General features: G+C 59.7%; 2 protein-coding genes across 25 annotated transcripts in view; one reads left to right on the top strand and one right to left on the bottom strand.

Moving 5' to 3' along the window:
• The window catches only part of PPP2R2D (protein phosphatase 2 regulatory subunit Bdelta), a 35,790-nt gene extending 17,363 nt beyond the window's left edge, over positions 1–18,427 (top strand). For 16 of the 24 annotated variants that reach the window (XR_005647179.1, XR_005647181.1, XR_005647196.1 and 13 more), the window contains one exon: positions 5–763. Coding sequence is in view for 2 of the 24 variants with exons in the window: in XM_039835979.1 (XP_039691913.1) it covers positions 5,429–5,542; positions 5,760–5,766 (121 nt within the window). In the remaining 22 variants the exon portion in view is untranslated. Of the gene's footprint in view, positions 1–4; positions 3,257–5,428; positions 6,298–11,195; positions 16,829–17,470; positions 17,577–17,675 lie in introns of those variants that run through there. The other 8 variants (XR_005647199.1, XM_039835980.1, XR_005647183.1 and 5 more) reach the window with 7 other exon arrangements.
• Positions 6,228–17,176, bottom strand: BNIP3 (BCL2 interacting protein 3). The gene is made up of 6 exons (XM_039835981.1): positions 17,024–17,176; positions 10,102–10,249; positions 9,667–9,751; positions 8,550–8,656; positions 8,324–8,473; positions 6,228–7,134 (listed from the first exon to the last, which is right to left on the bottom strand). The coding sequence occupies exons 1-6, from the start codon at positions 17,067–17,069 to the stop codon at positions 7,089–7,091; spliced, it is 582 nt and encodes a 193-aa protein (XP_039691915.1). The 5' UTR covers positions 17,070–17,176; the 3' UTR covers positions 6,228–7,088.
• Positions 18,428–21,899: the final 3,472 nt, after the last annotated feature.

The following is a 21,899-nucleotide window of genomic DNA, read 5'->3' as shown; positions in this document are numbered from 1 at the left end:
TTAGGGCTTAAAACCATGGCCCCTGCATCCGCTTTACTCTCTTGAACCCTGGCATCTTTAACCATTCTTCTGGATGAAGTTGGAGCGGTGCCGAGGAGGGAGGACCCCGCGTCCGGCCCCCAGAGCTCCCGCTGCGAGCAGTTGGACACGCCGCCTCCCGGCTTTTCCTGTCTCCGAGAGCAGGTGCGTGTGTTCAAAGCACCGGCTCGTCCTCTGCACGGCGATAGTGAAGCTCCCAGTACCAGGGAGGGGCAGGAGGCCCCAGTGCAGCGCGGCGACCTCTGTGACCCGCACTCGGTGTCTGTAAGCCTTTCCCTTCCCCTGGAGAGTTGAGGCACGGGAATGCGCCTCTCGGGGTTCCCGTACGAACTGGGAGAGCGCGGGCGTGAAGCCGCTGGCCCAGCGCTCTGCGTGGCGGCGAGCCCTGCCCGAGGCTGCTTCTCCTTAACGCACCGTGACCCCCTTCCGTTCCGGCAGGGCACGGACTCGTAACCGCAGTCACAGTGCACGTGTCCCTTGGTTTACGTGCCACTCTATTCAGTTCATGGCCATCTTTGTGAGTTTGTTTACTGCCCTTTGCTTTTTCTCCCACTCGAAGCTCCCGTTTTCCTTAGTGATTTGTGAAAACTCTAAAACACGAAGGGTTCGTTTATGCGGCCATTCCTTTCGTTGCCTTTTAAAAATGTTTGTCCCACGATCACGCATGCTTTAGATGCTTTTCCTTGTGACAGGTTACGTAAACATAAACACTTTTATTTTCTTACTTGTGTCTCTTAACTCTGTAAGATCTTTGAGCCCATCACATGAGGGAGAGGGGGCTGCTTGCGCTTCTCCAGGCACTCAGCCACCTGCCCCGTGCCCCTGGCTCTGCCCCTTCCACGCACTGTCAGCTGCCCCGGGCCTCCTCCAGGGACCGCTGTCACCTTCGTGTGCCTTGAGCTTCTTGCCCCTGGTTAACTTTCCAGACCGGGCCCGCCGGGCTGCTGCTGGCTGCCGCCCCAAGCCTGCGGGCAGCCGTCCTCGGACGTGGCCCTGTGTGCCCCACGAGCTTCCCTGACACCCGGGCAGCCACTGGGCCCAGCCTGGGTTCCCCGCCCAGCACGGTGGCCTCCCGGGGCAGCTGGGAGGCTCCGGCTCCTCCACGACCACTGTCCAGGAACCAGTGTTCGATGTCCAGCGCCTTGAGCTGCGGGGTCCCCTCGTCATTCAGTCAGCTTTCTTCGTTGTCGTAGCAAGACCTTGCTACCCCATCTTGGCCCGGAGCCAGCTCCTGCTCTCACTTTCTTCCGCAGACTTCTGTGGTGGGGCCGCCGCCAGTTTGCTCCCGCCCAGAGTCCCAGTGCGTCGTCACGGGCTCCCAGGCTAGGGCCAGCCGAGAACCGTGTGCGCTGGGGCCTCGGCCGAGCCGCCCGGACATATCCCCGTGACTGTCCTGTGGGGACAGACCCTGTTCCCGGGAGCTGCGCTGGACTGGTAGCCGGCCCCCGGGGAGAGCCGGCCCCCTGACCCACTGAGCTCTGGCCCGCCTTCTGGGCGAGGGACGTGAAGAACAGGCCCAGCTCCACGGGAAAGCGCGTGTGCGGCCTGGGTCTGCAGCGTGGACTGGCCGCTGAGCCGGCCGGTCCGCCGTGCTGCGGGGTGGAGCCTGCCTGTCCCAAGGCGCCGTGGCTGCTCGCTCACCAGGTGCACTCTGCTCGGGCACGGGCCGCCTGTCGAAGCGGTTCCCACGAAGCACGCCTGCCCGAGAACGCCTGGCATGCGGCGAGCTCCCCGCACCCACTGGCTCTGCGCAACTTGCTGCCTATTTGGGGGCTAAAGCGTCTTCCAAAGAATTCCGTGCTCATAGAACTCCGCAACAAAGCGCGAGTCCTGCAGCGTCCGGCCCACCGCTTCAGGGTAGCGCTCTTGAATAAACGGTTTCAGGACGAGAGTCGTTTTGTCTGCGGGGTAACTTATTTGAACAGATGCTCGGTATTGCCGCCAGCTTCACATGCGGAACCAACAAACACGCAGGTTCCTACATCTTAAAAAAGAAAACGCATCTTAGACCGGAAGCGCGCGCATCTCCTCGCCCGCGGTTTGCCGACGGCCGGCGTGGCAGTGCCCTGGCATCCGGGACGGCGGGGCCCCCGTCGAGTTCCTGCTGAGACCAGACCTGGAGACTGGACGCCTGCCCAGCAGCAGCGGCCTCTGCAAAAGCAGAATCCACGTCGTCCTGGGCGCATGACTGCGGGACAGTGAGAACGGGCCGTGGCCGGCCGGCCCGTCTGCTTAGTGAACCCTGGAGCCCGGCGTGGACACGCCGGCATCGGTGCAGCCCTGGCCTCCAGGCAGCGCGGGGCCCTGAACCAGGACAAAGGCCAGCGCGTCCCGAGGCGCCTTACCCGGTGGCAGTGGAGGCCCCAGCGGTGCTGGTCCCGAGTCGGAGACGGGCCTGCGCTCCCGGTACCTCCCGTCAGGCCCCAGCACGCACTGGCACGTCTTGTCCAAACGTCTCAGCACAGAGCTGGACCCGGGCCCCTGGACCTGCCGGGAGGCCCTCGGTCCTGCTCGGGCCACAGGGCGGTGTCCCCAGATTGCTGTGTTTGTTCACGTTCAGTTAGAAATCAGGAATCTACAAGTAGATTTTTTTTTTAATTTAAAATTAATTCTTATATTGTGTATTGGTACGCATGGTGGCACTGAGGGTGGCGGCCCCTCCTGCTGGGTGCTGGCCCCTGGCCAACCTGCTTGTGGGTTACAGGTAGCCTTGCCATGGCACCGTCACTGGCGGGGGGCTGGGATTGACACGCAGTGTCCCCATGCCCCACACTGCACTCCACACAGCTGGGGAGCGGGGCCACCTGCGCACTGCAGGGCCACAGCCTCCCAGCCCCCTGACGCCGTGACAGAGGGACCGCTGACCCCTGGCCATGCAGGGGCAGGGGCGCTGCTAATGTCTGACCTCGTGCCCACCACAACCCGAAGTGCCCAGGCCAGGCGGCAGCCACCTGCGGGTGGAGGCCAACAGGTCGCTGGTTGAGAACAGAGGATCCTGTGCGTGGCTGTGCTGCCTGGGCGTGTGCAGCGGGCCGAGGCTGACGGACCGCGGTCCACCGACCTCCCATCTGACTCCAGCTCCTGCCTGAGCCACGAGTGTCACACTCGCTTCTGAGTTACCATGCCTATGGGCCACCCGGGCCTGTTGGGACTCTTCTAAGAAAGCTTTTGCCTGAAGACACGAGTAACGAAACCTGTTTCTCTGATCATCAGTCTGGTAAGTGCTAAAGGTGACTTGTTTCCAGTTCACTTTGTTTGGCTGTGTGACAGTATTTGGTGGTGACGTAATTTTGTTTTGCTGACCTTGTCTTGGGTTGGGCGGCACTTGTTCCTCTCCTTAACATCCCCAAGCATCAGTGACGTCACTGAGAGGTGCCACTCCTGTCTCGGACCCTCCCGAAGGCGGGGTCCCTCCCTTGCCCGCTTGCAGGGCTCACACGGAGGGGCGCCGAGGCCCAGGGCCCGCGTGGACCTCCGCCCATGTGCGTGCCCCTCACCCAGCCACTGGGTGTCTGCCGGGCTCACGGCCTGCAAGACGACTGTGTCCTGAGACAAATCTGTGTGCCTCCGAGCTCCTCGTTACTAGAAAATTGTCTCTGGAAACCTCAGCGCATCTTTACAAATACGTGCGTCCCGTTAAGATGAGAAACATGAGTTATGCCAAGAACTGACCTAGAGGGGAAATTTTATTCTCCAAAAGCTAAGTACCTGACTGCAGTGCAGCTGTGGTCCTTCTAGAAACGTCCTCTCACTGGGGTGTAACGGGCGTGACCGTTCCAGGGGCACAGCCCAGCACCCTGGCGTTCGCATGTGCTGCAGCGTGGTCACAGCGGCACGTCTAGTTCACATCCGTCACCAGTTATGGAGTCCCTGGTGATGAGGGCTTTTAAGATGACTCTCAGCCCCTTCCGACAAGCAGCGCCCCCAGCGTGGGCGCGCTGCAGTCTCAGCCCGGGGCTTGCCGCCTTCTGCTCTCACGGTGAATTTGTTCCTTTGACCCTTCGCCCGTTTCTGTGCTCCACCCCCGCCTCTGGCAGCTGCCAGCCTGACCGCTGACTCAGCTGTGCAGTTGGCCTGATGGTGACCTGGACCCCGCAGGAACCGTGCCCTCTCCCGCTTGCTCCGTGCGCTCTGCCCGTGGACTGGCGGACACCGCCTCGGTCTGTGACCACCATGGTTCCGTCACTCAGTGTCCGTTTTGGCCACTGTGAGTTCCTTCAAGTTGGCTGCGTGTCAATGCGCCACCACCTCGAGACATCCCCACCTTCTGGCACCGCAGAGGGGCCAGGATTGGACTGCCTCGGAGCCCACCACGTGGGTGGCCAGGGGCTCTGGTTCGTCGGAGGGCGGTGTCAGGAACCAGCATCTGGCATTGGCCACCCGATGCAACTGGAGTGTCGTCACTTGGCCCTGTCACCGAGCAGAACTAGGAAATGCAGGCGTGTGCTCACACACAGTATTCGTTGTGTGCCCTGCAGACGTAACACACCTAACGTGAACGCCACACCACACCCCGGGCTGCGCCTCCTCCTTCCCGTGCGACGCTGACATCCTAGCGCTCAGCAGTGGCGCACGCAGCCCCTTGGGGACCCACGCCCAGCGGGAATCGGCATCTAGGCGCGGGGCGGTGTTCACGCAGCTCTGCCTGCAGCCCGTCGGGTGAGTCCCCTCCCTCCCCGCCACACGGGGCTGTTCCCCCAAAACAGTGCTTTTAATGGACTGACCAGGGCAGCAAGTCAGGCGCAGAGGTGCCGCGTGCCTCCTGCCCCGCCTTCCCCTCCCCCACCCCCAGCCCTGTAAGGAGCCGGCCTTCGTTTCCGGCACATTCCCACCGGAGTTCTCGTGCACACGGTAGCGTCCCATGCGTCCTCTGGTTCACCGGTCTACAGTTTGGACTCAGGGGGCTCATCTCATCTCTTCTCCCAACGGTGTCAACTGGGGCAGCTTGCCTGACACCAGAAGGTCCAAGCAGGGATGGGCCACCCGCTGGGCTGGCCCGTCCTTCCCAGGTTGGCCCTGCGCCGCGCCAGTGGATTCGAGGGACGGGGTGGCTGTGGCTGCCAGTTTACAAACGACCCGGCAGTGCAGCCCACACGCACTGGGCCGATTCGCAACTGCCCGCCACTGATTCCGGTCCGTTGGGTACACAAATACTCACGTGAGTGTATCTTGGAAACGAGTCGGTTCGTCGACCCTTTTCTGAAGCTGCGCTGTGTGGCATGTGGACCACCACAGCCTGCTCGCCCAACCCCGTGCACACCCGTGCCGCAAGCATCACACACAGACAGGTGCATTTTCAGACGAGTTTCTGTTCCAGGTAAGTTCCTAGAAGCAGCTTCGAGGTCACATGGAATGTGTCCTGTTAAAGATCTGTCCAATTTCCCTCCAGGGTGCTGTCCCCATCTGCATGTCTTCTGGCAAAGTACAAGTGTCACACTGGTTTACAAGCTCACTCTGGTTACTGCAGACGTCTGGGTCAGGAAACCGCGTTTAAACGTAGCAGGCAAGTGTTCTAATTTGTGTTGCTCTAAAACTGTTTGGATAAATGTTATTTAACAGTTAAAGGTCCGTTTGCTGAAGCTCAGTTACTGTGTTGTCAGTCACCCAGCCTGACACGTGTACGCACAGTCACGTGACCACTGTAACGGTGCAGTGTGACGGGAGAGGCCCCTAGGAAAAGCCGTCTCGCTTGAGCAACACGCTTCCTGCTTCCGTAACAGATGCTGAGGACTGAAGCCCATTTCATCAGGAGCTCGGCTAATGCCATCGGTGACAGGAACAAGCATGACTGCCCAAGTGATGGTTCATGTGGCAGTGGGGGACTGCCCTTGCTGGGACGTGCTGAGCACAGCCCACAGTGGACAGAAGCAGAGAGACAAACCCTTCATTTCCCATGAAAGACAAACACTCCTGAACCGCCTGGCCAGAGCAAGTCAGTGTCACCTCACAGACCTCCTCTCCTTAAGAGCCTGCATCACAGAATTCAGATGCCATCCAACCAGCCTCTCTGAGTGAAAGGGCGGTAGACGCTTCCACGGTAACTGTTTCAACAGAAACCAGGATTTTAAAAAACTGTTACATTTATTTTAATACAACTGAATTTAGTGAACAGCATATAAAGTGTATCAAACAGGCAGCCTTTGAAACATGCTGTAGAGAAAATAAAGAACTCGACAAGGGGAACTGAGCCGGTTTAATCAAAAAGCTTTTATGACGTGTCATTTTAAACCGTATGTAAATACAGTCACCTCTGAAAGATTTGGCAAAGATTTATTTTTTCCTATTTCCAGTCTTTTAAAGTAGACACAGATTTGCTGAGAATGAAGCCGATTCGAAGAGCACGCAAAAATCGATCAGACGACACGACACGCCTCAATTCAGCAGTCTGGAGTGGGACGAGGACGGGGCTGGGCAGATGGCAGCCTCGTCATCCCAGGTGGTCGCTCAGTCCACCCGGCGACAGGAAGCAGGCCAGTGTGCGCTGCACAGGGCTGCCCTGTGCCCACGGCTCTGTTTACAGTGTGACCAAGGACAGCAGCGGGCAGCGGCGGTCTTTGAGGACAGCCGTGCCCGCTTACCACAATTCCTGTAGCAGTGACTAGAAGGCCACAGTGTCGGTCTGGGTGGACCTTTACGTAGTTCATCTGAACGTCAACGTCACTCACTCTCCCGAAATTCTTAGTGTTTTAACTGAATTAAGGATCACACAATTTTGTTAAAATACTACACACATCATGACGAACACGGTAAAATTATTTATACTTAGGTATTTGGATATTATAAAGAAAACACATTACCAAATTACAGTAGATGTCAGCGTGGCATGCTCACTCACTGACCCCACAGGCGTGACTACAGGGTGGCCGGGCTGAGTGTCTGTCCTTTCGTCTCACTAGGGATGCGGCATCTACAGAACACACACACACACACACACACACACACACACACACACATTGCAAGCGGCCGGAGAGGACCACGACAGCTCTGCAGCTGTGTCGCAAGCTCCGGTGTCGATCCCGCTCCAGGAAGAAGCCGACTCCAGCTCCCCATCAAAAGGTGCTGGTGGAGGTGGTCAGGCGCCGTCCGATGTAGATCCTGCCGGGGGAGGGGACTCTGAGTGCGGCTCGTCACCCCACAGCGAGGGGGCCGCCGGCTTGCTTCCGCTCACGCGAGTGAGGCGGACTGCGAAGGGGTGGCGAACCTCCCCCGTCGGGGTGTCCCCTGACCGAGAGAAGCCCGGGAGTGCTGACGGCGTGGAGCACGCAGCCCTCAGGCAGAGGACACGCGCCCCCTGCACGTCCTCACAGCGAAGGGAACGCAGGCGCCCCTACCCTTCACTGACCCGGCAACACGCCGCAGGGCGGGCCACTGTCACTGCCCACAGCAACGGCCGCCGGCCTCACAGAAGCCAGAGCTGAAGCTATGACTCCTGGAAAGGAGGACAGAAGCGGGGGGGCCCCCTCGGGTGAGCTGGACGGTGGGGCTCAGCCTGACGGTAGGGAGCTGGCTGCAGAAACCCCCGTGAGGTGAAGGCCCTGCCCCCAGAACCCGATGTGCTGGCTCGGGGCGCTGGAGCAGTCCCAGTCTGTGACACCAGGAAGGCCTGGGAAAGTGCTGGCCACGGTGAGTCTGGACACACTGACGTCCAGGGGCCTGAGACCAGCCCGGGGAGCCACTAGTGTTGGCGGGGGTCAAAGGTCAGGGAAAGCAACCCCACTGACCTCCCCCGAGGCTGCTGACTGGCCACAATCCGTGAGACCCTGAGCCCCGAGACTTAGAACACACGGGCGCACAGGGGCTCCGGGGTCCTGCCGCCCTCTGTCTCAGGCACAAGCCCGCCAGCCAAGCCCAGAAGCCCGTCCTGACAACACAGCGAACCGCAGCCGGAGCGCTGTCCCCCGCCCAGGGTGGGGCGGGCCGGAGGGGGCGGCAGGGTGCTCAGCTGCACCTGTGTTTTCCACTGCATTAGTGTGACAAGCCGCACACCTGAGCGCCTGGCTGTTCTGGCACTGCAGGGGGCACGAGCACCTCCCAGCAGAGGTTCAGAGTGTCCCCCAGCATGACTCACTGAGGGACAGCTGCAGCCACAGAAGCGGGCCCGGGCCACCCCGCAGCTGGGGCCGGGCCCCGGTTGCAGGGCACGTCTGTTTCCTGAGCGCACGGGGACTTCCCGGGCTCGTCAGTGGACACGCTGCTACGTAAGCTGTGACCCAGGACCTACATGTCAGCGGGAAGCTGACGCCCTGGGCCCGGAACCCGCGCGGCGGGCAGGGCGGACACTCACCCCAGGCCGATGGCCAGGAGGTGCGACAGCAGCAGGGACGGAAGGAAGACCTTGAGGAATTCGGCCGAGCAGACGCCGCCCCTCTTCATGACGCTGGTGTTGCGCATGCTGAGCGCGGCCGTGCGCCTCGGGCGCCGGAGCAGGAACTCCCTGGGGGAGAGGGCTGTGGCAGCGAGGGCGGCGGTGGCCCTCGGCCCGCGGGGTGCGGGGCTGACAGGGGACTCACTTGGGGGGGACGTTCTCCGGCCGACTCGACCAGTCCCAGATCCAGTCGGAGTTTTTCTTCAGGATGCTCTCGACCTCCCTCCTCCTCTCCAGGTAATCCTCCTCCGACTGTGACAGCAACGGGGAGGGCACTGAACCTGCGGCCCATACGGGGCAGCAGCCCCACGGGCATCGGACCACGTGCCCCCGCCCCCCAGGCACAGACCACCCCTCCTGACAGTCCCGACTGGGAGGCTGGGGCTCCGAGAGCAGCAAACACTTCCAGGAAGCAACACGCAGTGAGGACAAACGTCCACAAAGGTGCCGACCGCCGAGCCGGCTCCGAGGAGGAAAACGGGACAAGCCTGAGGCCACGCGGCGGGCACCCCAGATGGCCGCCCTGCGCCGAGGGCACCGCGTGTCCGAGGCCGGAAGGCCGCTTGGGGACTGAGCGCGGGTCAGACACGCTCTCCTCTCCTCCTCTGCACTTATGACTTCTGCACCTGAGCATAAAACTTTATAGAATCCAAAAAAATTAACATTTTGGAAATGGACCAGGGTGCGGTATTTTTTCAAACCAACTGTGTGGTTGTGACACCGTGGCCATGGGTGGCCCCTGAAGGTCTGGGGGGTGGGCCGGCAGGGCATCCCAACAAAGCCTGGGCCTATCCTGGCTGAGGGGAGGGGACCAGGACCGCCACAGTCACTAAAAAGCACGGCCAGGGCACGCGAGGCAGGTCCCGACTGGAGCCCCTCACGCAGACCCCAAGCGGAAATCACAGCCTGGTGGCCCCGAAGGCTAAACCTCCCGCACCACCCAGCACAGCACAGGGACTTTCTGGAGGCACATGCAGGCCCAGTGAGCAAGTGTCAGCTCCACAGCCACGATGGCGGGGGGCTCGGGGCGGCCTGCAGGTCGTGGCGACTCCGCACAGCAGACACCAGACCCCACTGCCCACCTGCAGCCAGGCCGGGCACAGGGCCACCCCGTCCCACCCCGGCCCCGCTCCTTTGGCTCCTGTGGGCCAGGTGTTTGGGGTGCCTCCATCCACAGCCTAAAAGACCAGAGACGGCCCAAAGCCAGACTGCGCTCCACCACACCACCGCGGACCCCAACTGCAGGCGCCCCGCCCGCCCACCTGGGAGCTGTTCTTTTCTCCGATGCTGTGGCTGTCGGCCTCGGACACTCTGTTCGTATCTTGCGGGGTCTGCGAGCGAGGCGGGCTGCGGGAACGGCGTGAGTGAGGGCGGGAAGGACAGACGCACCGCCGGCCTCTCCGTCGGAGAAGCAGGGCCCACAGGGAGGGGCGGCTGTGCTCCCTCTCCCGGCGCCAGGCCAGGGCACCAGCCGGCCCGTCCTGGCGGCGCGTGGGACGCCAGAGGTGGGGGGCCTGTGGTATCACATGGCCCTGGGAGCACCTGACCCCGATATCCAGACCCGGCCATGCTGCCCTGGCTGACGGGCCGGGCCGAGGACGGGCCAGGACGACCAGCCTGACCAAGCCAGCTGAGGAGCCAGCCGCTGCGGGGTCCTTCCTCCCCACCCCCAGCACGGCATCCGAGTGCGCACCCACCTGTCACAGTGTGAGCTCTTGGAGCTGCTCCGACCAGACTCGTGCTGGGCGTCCAGCAGTATCTTCTCCATGTCCCCATTGTACATGGAAACCGAGGCTGGAGCGCTGCTCGTGCTCCCGTTGCTGAAGTGCAGCTCCACCCACGAGCCTGCGGGGACGGACAGAGCAGATGAGCTTTCTGCGAGCTGCGCGCCTTCCAACAGCCCGCCGCCCTGCCCTCCCCTCCTGGGGTGCAGGCCAGAGCGGCGCCCCAAGCCCCCCCGCCGAGCACAGCCCAGCCTCTCCCTGCCCAGGCCCGTGGTCAGGAGGGTCCCACTGGGCACGTGCCGTTTTGCACTGAACTGTTAGAACAAACGGGGTGTCAAAAGGAGCTTAAAAGATTCAGTTTTTTTAAAGGCTTCAACTCTCTTACCAACCTAGTCCCATACAGCAGCATGACATTCTGACCCCACGGCCCCAGAAACCTCACGATGGCTGCTCTGTACTCATTACACCAGCAGCCAGACGAATGTCAACACGACAAAGGTGACTTCAGACTCCACTCGACTAATAAAAACAAGCCATCCCCAGCACCGCTTAGCCAGGTCCATACAAGAAGTGAGCTCAGCATCCATGCTTGCTCGAACTAGAAATTGACATGCTACATATGCCAAACTTACCGTATCCTGACAGATTTCACAGATTCAAAGAACTGTCTCCCTCGCACCGGGTCACCTGCTCACCAAAACGCAGTGCAGAAGCAGCTACCACCCCACGCCGACCGCAAACCCTGTGTGAAGCCGTGATTCCAAGCGAGGCTTTGTCTCCTGCGGCCCAGTGTTGGGAATGAACCGGATCAGTTCTGTCCCACCCAACAGCTGACATGGCACGCTGCAGTGATGGCTGTGCTCGGGCTGTGTGTCTGCTGACGGGCAGAGCCCCACCCCAGGGGGCCTGCAGAGATCGGGGGACCCTGTGAGGTGAGTGTGGGATGACGAGGGGAAGGCGAGGAGGGCCGCTGGTCTTGCCTGTGTGTGTGTCTTGCAGTTTGAAAGGTGAGACAGTTGATAGACAGAAAACAGCTTTGGCGCGTCTCACAAAAGGACAGGCGAGAGCCCTACCCAGAGATGCAGGTGCTGCCAGGAGCATCCCACGCGGCGGCTGCAACACGGCAGCTGTGGGGACAGAGGCTGGGAGGGGCCGGCACCCGGCAGCAACCCTATGGCTGCACGCGAGGGGCCGCCAGGCGTGTGGGTCCATCTGTGTGGCGAGCACCGCTGTCGCTGCGTCCAGAATCGCACCGTGCACGCCGCCACCATTTGCTGTCCTGTCCTGCGTGCCCGCTCCGCACTGGCCGCTGGCACCACTCCACCGCGTCCCTGTGCAGGCTCTGCGCGGGACACATACCTAGGAGTGGGGTCGCCAGGTTCAAAGACAGCGCGCGCGTCCAACGTCACCGGAAACAGCGCTGCCTGCCGTCCACTGCAGCTGAACCGACAGACAGTTCTCCCAACAGAAGCATGTGTGTTGCTTTGCACTTGTCACCGGTCTGCACCCTCAGCCATCCTGTGGCGTACGCCGGAGTCTCGTGTGGTTTCTTCTGCACTTCTGGTCACTAATGAGGCCGAATGTTTTTTTCACGTTTACGGCCATTTAAATGGCATCTTTCTAAACTGGCGGCTCAGAAGCCTCACCCTCTCTGCTGGGCAGGCTCCTTCGAAATGCTGCAGGAGTCTGGGGTTCCAGAGACAGGCCGAGCCCCGCATGAACATGCTGCAAGTCACTTCTGCCACTGTGGCGTCTCGTCACCCTTACCGTCTTCTGATGAGCAGCAAATCTTGAGTTGAAGTCTTTCAAGTCTTCAATCTCCTCCCAACCTGAGGTCATGGCAGTGTTCCGTATTTCCAAACAGCTGTATTGTTTTCACCCTCCTTTGGACCTGGGTTCCGTGAGCCTGGATTCCATGTGTGTGTCACCAGACGCGGCCTGGTTTCCAGTCCCTGACCAGCCCGCCCCTGCTGCTCCCCTGGGCGGCGGCCCCATCAGCAACCAAGCAGCACGCAGAGCCTGTGTCTGGGCCCGATGGCTGTCTGGCTTGTGTCATGAGTCTGTGCATCCCTGGTGTGTGTACTGCTCAAAGACCCTGGTGGCATCTGGAGGACAGGTGCAGGCGGGGAGGGCGAAGGCAGACAGAAGCCTGGAAAATTCGTGTACTAGGAAAACGCCACGAGCTAGACTGCAGTCGCCCGCACGTTATGACAACCTGCGCCCAGAGGTGCTACCCTGTGCTGGAGCCTACACGGCACCGTGCAGTGACAGGGACAGAGCGGCTGGTCCTCAAGCCAGCACTGCGTTCAGGATGCCCGAGGAGGGGAGGCCACCGCCATCACTCCGCTGGCGGGAGAGCGGACCACAGAGGAGCCCCTGGCGCCAGGCAGCCTCTCTCCAGAGGAGTCCTGGCCTCACCCTCCATGCTGGTGGCTGCAGAATGTGCCCTCTCAACTGGAAGAAAGGCAATCCCAGACCCGGCAGGAAGGGGGACCTGCCGCCCACGCACCAGCCCGTGCACCAGCCTCCCACGTGGCTAACAAAACGACCACACCAGTTCCTTTTCAAACTAGCTTCGGGCTTTTCTCGCGTTGCAAGCACACAGCGGGAAGGCGGTCCCCTCCTGCTGCCCAGGGCTCCCTGGACAAAAGCCCAGGCCACTGCAGGGACGCCCCCTCCGCCACCCGAGGCCGCTCACCTGCCACCACTTACCAGCTGCACTGACACCTCCTCGCCCTGAAGCGTCATCATTAAAACACAAACCTGACAGTCCTTCACTAGCCCTCCTTCCTTCCTTCCCTGGGACTCGAGGTGACAGCCAGCAAGCCGGCTCCGGCCCCTGCGCTGGCACAGTTCCGTTCTTCCAGGTTCAGTCGCTTACTCAGATTCTGGGTCTGGCTCCGTGCGCTCACCCAGGCTGACGTGCTGCCCGCTCGCCGACGGGCCTGGCACGACCGGAGGCTGGTTATCCATGCCACTGACGTGTGGGCGTTTCCACACCAAGAGCCGATTCTCCAACACCGCACAGCAGTCCAACACTCCAGTTCGCTGGAGCTGGCGTGAGGTCCCACAGGTTCTAGTCCCACAAGACTGCCCCAAAATGGGATACCCAGGTCACCCGCACTTCCCCCTGACGGGCCCCGACCCCTCTCCCCAAGTTCAGTAACTCCCTGGAATGGCACACAGGACTCAGAAAACCCCCTACTCATGTTTTGCCATCTATGAGAAAGGACACGATCAGGGACAGCCACCCAGGAGATGCAGAGCCAGCGTCCCCACCCCCTCCCGGCACCTGGTGGCCTGCTAACCCAGCCCCCCCACAACCCAATCTCCAGCCCTCTCCCCGCCCTGCCCTACGGGGGTGGGGGCCTGGTTCCCACCCTGTAATCAGGGGTGGTCTTTCCAAACCTCAGCCTGAGGGGCTCCCTACAAAAGGGACAATAAATAACAAAGTTGCTACTGTCACTCAAGAAACCTCAAGGGTTTTATTGCTGTGCCAGCGACCAGGCACAAACATTAAATGTTTTAATTGAAATATAATTGACATAGAACACGTCAATTAGTTTCAGGCGTACATGTGTGTTTCTTATTGTACCACGAGGGCCAACTCGAGACTCCACGGGAACAAGTGGATGCTTTCTGGAGTCATCTCATAGAAAGTCCTAAGCTTCCTGGAGAAAGGGGGAAAAAATCCCACTCTGGACTGTCCACAGCAAAAGCGATGGATCCAAAATCTGTATTCCAAGGAATGACTTACCAAAGGACACAAGTTTTATTATTAACCCGCAGCAACTGAGTGGGCAAACGCTTCCTGGAAAATGAAAGCGCACGCTAGTCATCCTCCCGCATTTTGCGATGATTAAGATGATTAAGATCTCTCGGGATTAAGGCTGCTTCGTAAACTTAGAAAACTTCCTCGGCATCACAAACAATCTACCGACTAACTGGTATAACTGGGCGTCAGGAAAAAGCACAGCGGCGTCCTGACCAAGGCAAGTCCACAGGCCGCCGGGCTCCCCACCCCCACTCCTGCTGGCAGCTGGCACCATGAACAAGACGCCGCAAGTCGGTCTCAAGCTGTGACAGACGAGTGACCTCGCGACACTGCCTCTCCACACCCCAGGTGCACCCACCAGAGCCCCAGTCTAGCGGGGCAGCAGGTCCAGGGTGGCAAGGGGAACCCCCTGTGGTGCGTCCCCACTGCTCCCCAGAGGCCTGGCCCACTGCCGTCCCCCACGATTCTTTTTCTTTATTCCTAGAAATCTAAATACATTGTTATCGCTTGTTGTAGTTTTTTTTATTTCCTTGGTTTTATATGAATGAAATCTTATCTTTTACAAATAGTGGTAATTTACCTCCTCCTCCTTGATGTCTATCAAATTTCTTTTAATAACTGAATTGGAGAGGAGGTCAAACCAATTTTGTTTATAACTTATTTATTCTGATGAGTTTCCAGCGTCTGGCACGTCGGTTAGACATCTGCACGGTTCACGGAAGGATCTCCCGGTCGCTCCCTCCCGCCCTGGCCCTCCAGCTAGCCGACATCTTATTTGGAGCACTGGGGCCGAACCCCGGAGAGCAGATTTTGAAAGAGCTACAGCGGCGCTGATGGCAGCCAGGGCTGAAAATGACTGGCTAGGGGAAGGGCAAGCATTCCAATGGCAAAAGGAGGGATCCCATCAGAACGGAGGACATTCCAGAAGGATCCTTGGCCAGAGGGAAGGCCTGCCGGGCCCACGCCCAGTCGCAGGGCTTCTTCCCTGGGGGAGGTGGGAGTTCGCCGCCAGCTGGGGCAGGCAGGAGCCCGAGGCCACCGCCAGTGATTTCAGACACAGTCACCTGGCTAGATAATTCCGGTTCCCGGTTCCTATCAGAAGCTGGGTGACAGGACTCCTATTCAGGCTCCCAGCACCCCGCTGGCACTCAGTGGAGAGCCCCTCATTTTTCCTCAACTGTTGTCACTCGCCTGCCTTACTTTCCACGTAACCCCTGGGCCTCGCCGTGACCATCTGAGAAACGCGGGGAGCGGGAACGATTTCCATGTCTGAAAGCTCTACGCTGGCAAACCGCGCAGATCACAGCTGGCCTGCAAAACACACAAACTATTCTTGTCCACCCGAGTTGCCTATGACAACAGAACCGTCTGACCACCTGTGATACAGCAAGGCGGGGGGCGGGGGCGGTTCCGGGAGCCATGCTCAGAACGGGGGCTTCCTGGGCAGGCCGCCAGGCACCTCCCCGCCCGTGATGCTGGACGGCACATCTTATCGTCACAAAGGTCGGCCCCCTCCTGCACCTCAGCTGTCATAAAGGAGAAAAAGGCACACAGAACATCTTGCAACTCAACAGCTCTACCGATAATGGACAGGGAGTGAACAGGAAAACACACATCGATTTTGCTGTTAACTCCTCAGGGAAAACTTCTGGTCCCCCAGACTACGGGCAGAGGGAAAATGGCTGCTGCTGTGAGTGTCGCTACCAAAGCTTTCTCACTTCTGGTTCAGAGGTAAACAAGAGCGACCCAGATCAAAACACAGCAGACAGAGGCCACGTTCGCATGTCCCAGGGCAGCTGCCCTGTCCCAGTGACTTCTCCCACACGGGACTGGAACTGGGCTGCCAGCTGCGAGCAGTGAGTGCCCTGTGCCCTGCCGCACGTAGGCTCGAGAATGGCCAGGAGAATCCTTGCCGTGAGTTTCCACTCTCGCTGTAACCATCTTTTTATAGAATAAACAAAACGCAAAAACAAATCTTTTAATTCATGAGCTGGCTATTCTGCATTGCCAATGACTCAGCAGTCCGGTGTGTCAGAAACGAGATCCGAGCCCCCTCGGGAGTGCCCGGATCTCTTCCAGGGACTAACCGGAACCAGTAAGTAAAATATACATGCTAGAAATTAAGCCGTTTGATCATTACAAAGAGGATGATTAAGGCAGAGTTTATCAAACGCCCCTTGGATCTTTTGTGAGTAAAGACAGAAAAAACGACTCCCTGTTCAAAGAAAACAGTCAATTTCAAAACTTTGAGATTACAGGATTTTTAAAATGTAGTTTTTAAACACGGTACACAATGCATTAGCCTAAGTCTTGCCTAATAAAATCCTGTTTTGAGGACTAACAAAAAGACACAGTAAATGCACCAGAATAACAAAGATTTGAAACTTCACTCCCAAAGGCTTGACCAGCGCTCCCCAGAGCTGGCTGACCCGCTCGGTCCGCTTCGTGAACTCTCGCTTCAGAGAACGCGAAGGTCCACGCCGGCGCGCTCCGTGCCCCCCGGGCCCTCCGGTGACTCGATGGACCAGGAGGAACAAGGCCCAGGGCTCCGCCACCCACTTAGCGGAGCCCGGGTCTGGGCAGCAGGCGCAAGGCAGAGGCGAGTGCGGCCGCCGGACCGGGAGACCCCGCTTCTGCCTCTCAACCCGCAAATCGCTTCTGCGCTTTGTTTTATCAGGATCCTCCGGGAGGAGTGGGACGGGGACTTTAAGAGGCCCGGTCAGGCACCTGCCCCGGGCCCGTGCGCGGCCCGTCCGTCGGTCAGCTGGCCGCGCGTCCGCACCCCCGGGACCCCGCCCCCCCCGGGGCGGCCCAGCGCTTCGCGACAGACGCGCTCGCCACTCAACGCTCGATTCGACCCGATACTGGCCCGAACCGCCCAACGGGACACAGAACGCGGCCCTTCCAGGCCATTCGGGCTCGGGGGTGACTTCGGCGGCATTTGTGGCCGCCCCGGGCTGGAGCGCTCGGGCTGGCCGGCGGGGCCCGCTGGGCGCGCAGGGCTCGACCCGGGGACGGCGGCGCCGGGTCCCGAGCGCCGACCCGCCGCACGGGCAGCGAGCGGCCCCGGAGGGGACGGCGCCGGGCGCCCCACGCCCCGCCCGCCCGCGCGCGGCTCACCCTGCAGGCTCTCCTCCTGCAGTCCGGGGGTCCCGCTCTGCGACATGGCGCCGGGGGGAGGGCGCTGCGGCCGGCGGGCCGGGGCCGGGGCCGGGCCCGGGCGGGAGCCGAGCGTCCCGAAGCGGCCGGGCGGGAGCCGGAGGACGAGCGCGGGGCCGGCGAACGCGGCGACGTCGGCCCAGGGCCCGGACTGACTGACGCGCGGCGGCCGACGCCGGGCAAATAAGCGGCGGCGGCGCCCATTGGCCGCAGGGAGGGGCCTGCGCGTGCGCGGGGCGTGGGGCGCGCGGGGCGCGTGCGGCGCGTGCGGCGCGTGCGCGGGGGGCGTCAGAGGCGTCGCTGGCGATCAGGTGCGCGTGCGCGGGGCGGAGTCTGCGCGGGGGCGCGCGTGCGCAGGCGCGGGGGCGGGGCGGCGGGCGGGGCGGCGGGCGGGGCGGAGCTGTTGGGCCGAGCGCCGTTCGCGGGATCCCGGGCCCTGCTCCGCCGGCCCGACCAGGTTTCCGGCCCGGCACAGCTGGTGGCGGGCGCGCGTCCCACGGTGGACGTGAGCGAAGTGCGTGTGACCACGGGCGTGCGGCCGCGCGGGCGGCAGTGACCCCGAGGCCCGCAGGGCCGTCTCTAATGAGAGTTTACTGTTCTCCCTCAAACGCAGGAGGCAGTAAAGGAAGTGCGAAAACGGGACAGCCGAGGGCGCTGGGGCCTGCCGGCGGCCTGCATGCGAGAGCAGACCAGGGCGAGGCCACCTGTGAAGACAGAAGTGCGACACGCTCCGCGGCCAGCAGCCCAGGAGGCCAGTCCCTCGCTTGCAGGGACAGCCAGGAGCCCAGCCTGCGTAAATCAGTCTTGGCAGGAAGCAGACCAGTGTCTCCAGCAACTGGAAGCCGCACCCCCACCCTGTACCCATCGTGCACCCATCATGCCCCAAAGGCCAGGACTTGATGGGTAACTGACAGCTTCCCCAATTTCTGTCCCTGCTTCCAGCTCAGGACCCTCCCGAGAAAGCCAAGACGCTCCCTGACCAATCTCCGAGGCTCCCCGCCCCAGACTCCTGGAGCCCCCCTTCCCACTGTGCGGTCTCCCACTCCCCTGCCTGTGGGTCTCCCACAAACCCAGGGTCAGGGACCGCCCTCCCCCCACAGCGGGCTCTGAGGAAGAAGCCTCTGCCTGCCCGCCTGGGGGTCTCAGTTTCCATTCTAGGTGAGGGGAAATCACCTTCGCTCTCTATCTGGATGTGGAGGTGCTGGCTTCCTCCATTCGACTGTCACTTCTCATGCTCAGCTATTCAACAAGCATTCACTAAACGCCCCCGTCACAGCAGTGTCCAGGACGGGTGCAGCAGGGACTCACAGGACACGGCCGGTCCACAGCGACACAGATTGCAAGGCCCCTCGTGGAATGTCCCCACTCCCACACTGCCCTCTGCAGCTCTTCCAGCGCCTCAGGCCCACGACGCCCGGGTCTCCACTGTCCCCGTGCCCTCTGGTGCCTCCCGGCTGCTCACGGTCTGCAGGGCTCAGGGCTTACACACTTGTCAGACGCATCCCTAAGTATTCATATTTTCAGTGTTACTGTAATTGCCATCATTGTTCAATTTCATCGTATGCAATAAGAATTTATTTTTGCACATCGTCACCCTGCAACCTGTGAAGCTCACCAAGACGTGTAAACTTTATAAGGTCTCTGAGTCTCTGTAGGCAATGGCCCAGAAATGTTTAAATGGAAATATTTCTTTTTGCAACCTGGTTTTCCCTCCCCATGAAGAACTCTCTAGGAGTCTGTGGACAAAATAGGGGTTCTATGGAAAGGCACCTCACAAGGTGACCTGATCATAAACTCCTACCTAGACCAGTCGCTGTGGGAGGTCACAGCCCAGCACATCGCCACCTTACCAAAAGGCTTGCTTTAGCCTCAAGCGAGCCCTATGCAGTTTCTGAGCATCTCGGTTCACTCCTTTGAAATAAACAAACCGCCCTCAAGAGCTCAGACTCTGGTTAACGCCCCGTAATCCCCCTGCCTGGCCTTCCCCACCTGCCTGTCGTCTTCCTCATGTTCCCTCCGCAATCTTAAATGCGTGAAAGAAACTGCAAACTTATTCTCCACGCATTTATCTCTGTCGAAGTCCTGCTTCCAGGTGTGTCCTCTCTTTGGCTCAAATAAGTTTTTATAAAAAATTATGTACAGGTTTGGATGTTCTTACGTCAAAAGTCCCAGCAACTTCTGTCACTGAGGGACCCCAGTCGAGGGAGAATCCCGGGCCCCACCTCCAGCAGCATCGCTGCGAACCCGCCTTGTGCGGGGCAGGTGACGGCGAGAGTGGGGGCTGCCGGGGGGGAAGCCTGCAGAGCCCCAGTCAGAGCTGGGGGTCAAGGAAGATGCAAGTGGGAAGTGGGGAAGAAAGCCCAGTGCCTTGAGGGTCCGCCCCAGGGGACGGCCCCAAAGGACAGCGCTGCCTTTGAGTGTTCACGCCCACGAGGAGCCCAGGAAGCACGAGGTTAACTGTCGCGTGGGACTCTGGGTGCGATCCTGGGACACCGAAGGCCAGCGGGGACGACCCTGAGGAAGTCTGAGTAGGGTACAGACGTCGGGTGCCCACGCGCCGGTAGCGGTCTGTCGGTCAGAACGAAGGAGCCGCTAGCGGAGGGGCTGATGCCGGGAGGCTGGCGGGGGGCGGGGGGCGTGGGGAACGCTCTGTACCATCTCCGTTTTTCTGTAGCCCTAAAACGGTTATAAAAAATCAAGTTTCTTAAAAGCAATATACTAGATGCCGCTCGTGTGAAAATATGAGGCATTAAATTCATTTTAAGATGAGGTATAAAATAAATGAACTCGGTAGTTTTAAAAGCTAGGGGAAAACCCGCAAATAAAAGAAATTAATAAACTTGTAACATTTTTACACAAGTAATAAAAATGAAGCCAAAATAAATGAGTTAGAAAACATTTGTCTTCGTTAAATTCAATTTTTTGGTGATAAATGACATTTTGAGTAATAATTACAAAGTGAGAGGAAATATTAAAACATGGTAGAAACGTCGTGTACACATTTATCCTTAAAAAAAACCACACACATAAAATTATCTTCTATGAAAACAGAAACTGCCGAAGCCGACTCACAAGGAGGTAGAGATTCCGAGGCAGCGGAACGGACGGGTGCTGGGGGACACCTGCTCTGCCAGCCGGCGACACGGCCAGTTCTGCAGGCGGGTTCTGCCCAGGACCCTGACGCTGACATGGGATCGTGACACCACGTGAAATACAGCACTGGACCACCTCGCCCAGGGGCGCGCGTGGGAACACCGACGAAAATGAGAGGAAACTGAATTCTACGGGGGGCGGACACATCGCAGCCAAGCGAGGCCTCCCCTGGGCCCGTAGGGTGGTTGAATCATATATTTAACAAAAGATTAAGGAAGGAAAAGTATTTTGATGATCTTAAGAAATGCCCGACAGATTAAAGATCAAAAATAATCATTTTAGGAGCAAAGGTAATTTAATATGCACTTACGGCACAAAACACACCAAAAACAAACCCAGTGAGCTGGAAGAGGGGGAGAAGGCGCCGGCGTAGTCATCAGCATGTCGAGGGCGCTCAGCACCGGCGTCCGCTCCGTCTGCTCCGCACATGAAGTCCCGCTCGCCTGCCCTCCTGGCTTTTCATCCGCGGAAATGTGCCCGCCTCGGTCCCCTCCCCACGCTGGGAGCTGGGAGCTGGGAGCTGGGAGCTGGGGAGCAGCACTCAGCTCCAAAGGACCCGTGGCGGCAGCAGGCTCCAGCGTCACCCATCGGGCCAGCTGTGCGGTCTGAGGCCAGCGGACCTGGCTCTGTGGCTGCCCCTTGTTCCTGCCTGTGTTTCAGAGCTGGGCCTCACGGAGCCCAACAGGACCCCTCGGTACCCTCCCCTTCCACTCGTGGGCCAGAGCAGGGTTCTGCTACACTCAGGACGAAGACACCTCCCCAGTGACAGGAGCTGCCTGTGCTGGGACCCCACAGGCAGCGGCACCCTGGTTACGGTGGTGACAGGCCAGCTGCCTGTCATCAGCACGGGGGCTGGAGGTGGGAGGCAGCGTGATAAGACAGGAGGGGGAAATGGGATTTTTAAAACACCAGAAATGAAGGGGCAAGATTGACGCCCCGACCCACCCTGACCCCACCCCACGTCGGTCCCACGCACCAGGCCTGGCAGGTGAGTAGTCGCCGTCTGCCACTTAAATCGAGGGAATAACAACAAATAACAAAATCGTTTACCTGGAAAACTCACGATGATCAGTGGCAGAAGTCTTTGAACAAATGGGGATTTAATCATTCTTATTAATAATGTGTGTTACGAGGTAAGCACGTCCAAATCGAGGCTCCCTTGAATGCTCTCCGTGACACGTTCGAAACGGGAACGTTCGCAAGTGCCAACAACAAAATATACCTAAAAGTAAACTTAAGAAGAAATGTTCAAGACACAGAGAAAATCTTTAAGTTTTGCAGGAAGATATGAAAAGACATGATCAATGAAAGCGTGAATGAAACAGGGGCCACCTACTGAACCTGACGGGCTCGGGGGGCACACGGCGGGCCCAGCAAACTCAGAGCCCAAGGTAAGCGCCCGGGGTGGGCTAAACGTACCAACGCCTAAGTAAGAGCGAGTCACGCCGGCTCCTCACGCCCTAGGCCTGTGGCCTCCTTGGTGAAGGTCAGTCTTTCCCTTCGAAATGGTCCGTTGTCCCTGGGCCGCTAGGATAACATTGAAATGTCAGAGTAATTTTCTCTTCCAGATCCGCGGAGGCACGACGACCATCTCGAGAGCACGAGACCACGGTGCCCCTTGCGGTCATCCTGTCCCCCGAGGGTCATCTGTCTGAGCTGTGTGAGGTAGCCCACACCCACCCAT

Source organism: Pteropus medius, unplaced genomic scaffold, assembly GCF_902729225.1.
Source record: "Pteropus medius unplaced genomic scaffold, Ma_sr-lr_union100, whole genome shotgun sequence".
Taxonomy (NCBI): Eukaryota; Metazoa; Chordata; class Mammalia; order Chiroptera; family Pteropodidae; genus Pteropus; species Pteropus medius.
Note: the sequence above shows the minus strand (reverse complement) of the source record. Positions and strands in the feature narration are given on the sequence as shown.